The 4,887-nt window shown below is 41.9% G+C and overlaps 1 protein-coding gene across 4 annotated transcripts in view; it reads right to left on the reverse strand.

Moving 5' to 3' along the window:
* LOC107754256 (protein argonaute-4-like) overlaps positions 1-4,887 on the reverse strand; it is a 14,504-nt gene that overhangs the window by 4,303 nt on the left and 5,314 nt on the right. For 2 of the 4 annotated variants that reach the window (XM_016570634.1, XM_016570633.1), the window contains exons 2-10: positions 4,296-4,476; positions 3,594-3,714; positions 3,275-3,456; positions 3,044-3,180; positions 2,795-2,929; positions 2,161-2,248; positions 1,881-2,028; positions 1,652-1,771; positions 1,375-1,503 (exon numbers count right to left, since the gene is read on the reverse strand). In XM_016570634.1, the coding sequence (XP_016426120.1) occupies positions 1,375-1,503; positions 1,652-1,771; positions 1,881-2,028; positions 2,161-2,248; positions 2,795-2,929; positions 3,044-3,180; positions 3,275-3,456; positions 3,594-3,714; positions 4,296-4,476 (1,241 nt within the window). Of the gene's footprint in view, positions 1-1,341; positions 1,504-1,651; positions 1,772-1,880; positions 2,029-2,160; positions 2,249-2,794; positions 2,930-3,043; positions 3,181-3,274; positions 3,457-3,593; positions 3,715-4,295; positions 4,477-4,887 lie in introns of all 4 variants that reach the window. The other 2 variants (XM_016570632.1, XM_016570631.1) reach the window with 1 other exon arrangement.

The raw sequence follows: 4,887 nt of genomic DNA on the forward strand, positions 1-4,887 counted from the left end.
CAACAATAAGCCCGCGAAGCTGTTGTCGTTCCATCCTGACAGATGACAGTCGTGACAGCTAAGTGGAATCCCGGAAAACCGTGAAACTTTGACCAATGAGAGAACAGTTTACTCGCGCGTGACTTGTATTAACAAATTTGGCCCGTTTAGAAACATTGCCGTGTGAAAGCAAACCGCACCAGGAATAAAAAGCAACATTGTAATAATTTTAATCCCCGTTTCGGAACAAAGCAATCGATCTACTGCGGTCAAGCCAGCCCCCAAGTCGAAAATCACGGTCAATCTAGCCGCCACGTTATTTCGAGGGTCGCGCATAAACTGCATATTACGGTAAAACCGTCAGAGAACTGATCTGAATGCAGTGCTCCTCTTCCAGCAAACGCGATTTTTTCCCAACACACAGTCCGTAACTGTCTGATGTTGAATACCAAAATAAAAGCCCTCCAATACTCATATTACAAAATAAGAGCAAGAATATACGCTTGCTGCATCTCCACATTCAAAAAGCTATAAAAATAAAAGTTCTAGATTGCACAGACCAGTTCCACCTCAGATTGAGAGTACATCTTGCCACAGTGTCAGCTGCGTCGTTTCAGGACTGTCTGATGTGGAATTACAAAATAAGAGTCCCGACAAACTCATAAATACGCTGCTGTATCTCTACTTTCAAAAAGCTTTAAAAATAAAAGTTCGCTGGAAGAGGAGCACTGCATTCAGATCAGTTCTCTGACGGTTTTACCGTAATATGCAGTTTATGCGCGACCCTCGAAATAACGTGGCGGCTAGATTGACCGTGATTTTCGACTTGGCGGCTGGCTTGACCGCAGTATCGATCTACAGGTGTGAAAACACCCTAAGACATTTTAAGACTTAAGGACCCGCGGCCACCCTGTAAGTAGTTATGCATTTTTAACCTAAATCACAGCAGCGTCCATCTCTGAAGGATGTAGGCTGTCAAACATACACTGTTAGCCAATCACAGCAGTGGGCGTTTACAATCCGTCACACCTATTCAAACAGAGCGTTCCAATGAGGGGGGTCAAAAAAGGACAGAAAATAGCCTATTACTTCTAAATTATGATGTATTTTTATGCAATAATCTTGATAACATTATAAGTGGACCTCTGCAAACAGTACAAAAAAAACAAAACAAAGGCAGTTCATAATCCCTTTAAAATAGATTGGTTATGCTGAGCAGCATTGGCCAAAACACACCAGTGGAGTCTGATCATCATTCCTTTGGTTGGTCCATTCAACCCACGACAACACTCACACAAGTACACACATGCCATTGCTCCCAGCCCACCCGTACTCACCCTGCACCCGAGCCCCAGTACTCACCCTGCTACAGTCCCTCCCAGTGTCTGTACTCACCCGGCCCCCATACTGAAGCATGGGCGCTGGGAGGACCCGCCCGGTCACCTCTGTCATATCATTGTGAACCACAATGCCAAACTCTTTCAGGTAAGGGTCAGGCCCGCCCACCATGTTGTTGCTTTTGACCTGAGAGGATTAACAGGAGCTTTAGTGATGAATATTTTTTAAACAAAGTGATTGGCTCTTTTAACCATAAGGCTGGACTTCCCTTTGTACTGCTGCCATATTGAGCATTGTGATTGCTCTCATTAATTTTTCAACAAGTGCCACTCACCAGTCTGCTGATCTCTTCCTGTCTGTCTGGGGCTGAGCGGGCCGTAGCTTTTATCATGGTTGAGGTCTGGTTATCTGTTAGTTTCTTTATACAGCGCTGTCCTGCCACTATGTTACAAACCTTTATGGAGGATACAAGACAGGATTCAACGAGTGCCAAGTCAAATCACATTCATTTCTGTATATGTGAAAACTGGGAAAACCTTTCATATGATTGGCACGTCTCTTACCTCAAGGGGCAGATAGGTGTGCTTCTGTTCTTGCCCCACCTGGAGGCAGGGCAAGTGGGGGTATTTGAGCTGCAGGCTGTACTTTTGTTTGAAATACTGGGCAACAGTGCACTCCATAGCTTGTCCGTTCTCGAGCTGCAAAGGAAATCTACAGAAATGTGCAGAAAATAAGAGGAAATCACTGGTGGGTATATAACAACTCATAAATAGTATTTGAAACGCTCAACCATATATTACAGGAAATTTTGCAAACGCTGATAAAAATGTAAAAAGCACTAACGTCTGATGGCTGGCTGGGCGGCGTGTGACATTGCACACACGGTACTTCCTCTTCATCTGGCCGCAGTGTGTGACCTCCACTTTCAGTCCTAAACACACGATGATATTAACTCAGCAATTCACTACACAACCACAACTGAAGCAGTCTTGGCCCTTGATGTGGCGTGATGTCACAAAATATTTTTTTTTCAAATAAAAGCTGTTCTGTTGAAAAAATTATTACAGTTTCCATAAAAATATTAAGCAGCACAACTGTTTTCAACATTGATAATAATAAGTGTTTTTTGAGCACTAAATTATATTAGAAAAATTTTATGATGGATCATGCGACACTAAAGACTGAAGTAATGGTGGCTGAAAATTCAGCTTTGCCATCACAGGAATAAATTGTATGTTAAAATATATTAAAATAGAAACCAGTAATTTTATTGTAATAATATTTCACAATAGTGTTGATTTTACTGTATATAAATGTACTGTATAATATATAAATAAATGTAGCCTTGGTGAGCATAAGAGAGTCTTCAAAAACATAACAAATAGAAATCTTACCACACCCAAACTTTTGACAGGTAGTGTAAATTAAGCTAAATGACATTATGAACCATTTTACAGTAACATGCTTCACCGCTCACCTCGGATCTCCTTGGTGAACTTGACACGTTGTGAATCTGTGAGGGGCTTGGTCTGCTCATTGATGTTCTGGATGTCCAGAACCTCACACATGAACTCAATGACAGGCTGGGCTCGGTAGAAGGCTGTAGCTGACACTGCAGTGTATGGACATTTATTTATTTATTTTTTTTTTTTTAAAGAGCAGAGTTGGGCATATTCTCAAGATGCACAAAAACACAGAAGAAAAGACTTTGGAAGATAAAACATACCATCTATGTTGAGCATCATGTTCCACATTGCTGGACGGACAGACTGATGGAAACCGAACCAAACCTCCCTCCCTCCTCCCAGTGGGTGGTAATACCCCTCTGGTGGTGAGAAGAAGGAACGACCTACTGGAGTGTACCTGTATCAAAAGGTGCGAAAGATGTTAGGCCAACCCAAAATTTGAGTTTTCACAACTCACATGGACAGATAGGATTTCAGAGACTGTGGCTTACCGCATGGAAGGCAGGTGACGAGTGATGACATCCAGAGCCTGTACAGAATCCTCCGGGACCTCGTTCAAATGACCAGACAGAGCTTCCAGGAGCATCTGCAGACTCACCACTGACACCCACTGCAGAGACACCTTGAAGGTCTGATCCTTCCCCTCACCTGGCAAGGTCACCTCCAGATCCACCTGCATCACAGGTCAAGAACGTTTATTTTTAAAAGGAGCTTTTATTCTTGCAATTAGAAGTTAAACACAAGGATCTTGTTATATTTATTAAACATCTGGGGAAACACAAAAACTGAATTTGATCATGCTTTGGTTACCCGGTCTCTCCCGATGGGTAGTGGATGTGCCGTATACATGTTCCTCTTGCCATCATAACCAGGCTGACTGTCCCCAAAGATCTGCATCTTAAAATGTCTCACCATTGTGTCCACCACCTCTCTATAGCAATAAAACACATTTGAATACATTTCCACTGCTAACTACCGGTATATTAGCAATTTTCACAAAAAACATAAAATAAATAAATACACACACTATTGTTCAACAGTTTGGGTCCGGGTCAGTACTTTTTTTTTAGGAAACAAATGCTTTTAATCGGCAAGGATGCGTGAAATTGATCAAAAGTGTCAAAGACATTTATAATGTTACAAAAGACTTCTATTTAAACATTCTATTCAAAGAATCTTAAAAAAAATATAGCAGTTTCCAAAAAAACATTAAGAAGCACAACTGTTTTTAAGATTGATAAGAAGAAATGTTTCTTGAGCACCAAATCAGCATATTAGAATGATTTCTGAAGGATCATGTGACACTGAAGACTGGAGTGATGGAAAATAAATATATGCAGCCTTGGTGAACATAAGAGTTAGATCAAAACTAGTTCCTTAATGACCTTAATTTTGAATGGTAGTGTAAATTAAATCTGACCGTCTGAATGCTGAAAGTGTTCAATTCAGAATATATAAATGGGTATTATTTTATTTGAAAGAAAACTATATGTCTTATCTGCTTGCACTCACCTGTTGACCCGGCGGGGTCGCTTTTCAGGCTTGATGTCAATGTCATAATGGTAGACGTCGATCTTGGGGATCTGCACCTGGAAGTGATTGGCCAGCAGGCGAATCGGCTTCCCCACCGTACCCAAGCCGGGCCGGCGTGGTGGTTGGAAGAGGGCAGGGGTAGGGGCAGGGGCAGGCGGGCCTGGAAGAAACAAACAATCATTTTGTTTAGATGAAGCCAAAAGGCTGAACCTTCACTTAACGTAGTGGTGCCTACCGACTGAGATCTAATCTGACATATACCATACACTGAAGTGCCCTTTTCTTTCATGGAACAACAATATGGAGAATGTCCAGCTTTCAGATTGATCAATGGGGAAGAACATACAATGACAGAGATACAAACAACTTAACAAGACGATGTGACATCCACTTTGACCTTTAACCCACCAATGGGGTAAAAAAAACAAAACAAAAAAGCAAGGAACAATAATATCCAATCATAAATGTCCTGCCTCCAAGCAGCCCCACACAAGCCATCAACAAAAAAATTGTGTGTCCACTCACAGACAGACGACAGCAGGGTCATATGGAAGGGGGGGGGGGGGAGGGG

Source organism: Sinocyclocheilus rhinocerous, unplaced genomic scaffold (genome assembly GCF_001515625.1).
Source record: "Sinocyclocheilus rhinocerous isolate Xijiao unplaced genomic scaffold, SAMN03320098_v1.1 scaffold262, whole genome shotgun sequence".
NCBI lineage: Eukaryota > Metazoa > Chordata > Actinopteri > Cypriniformes > Cyprinidae > Sinocyclocheilus > Sinocyclocheilus rhinocerous.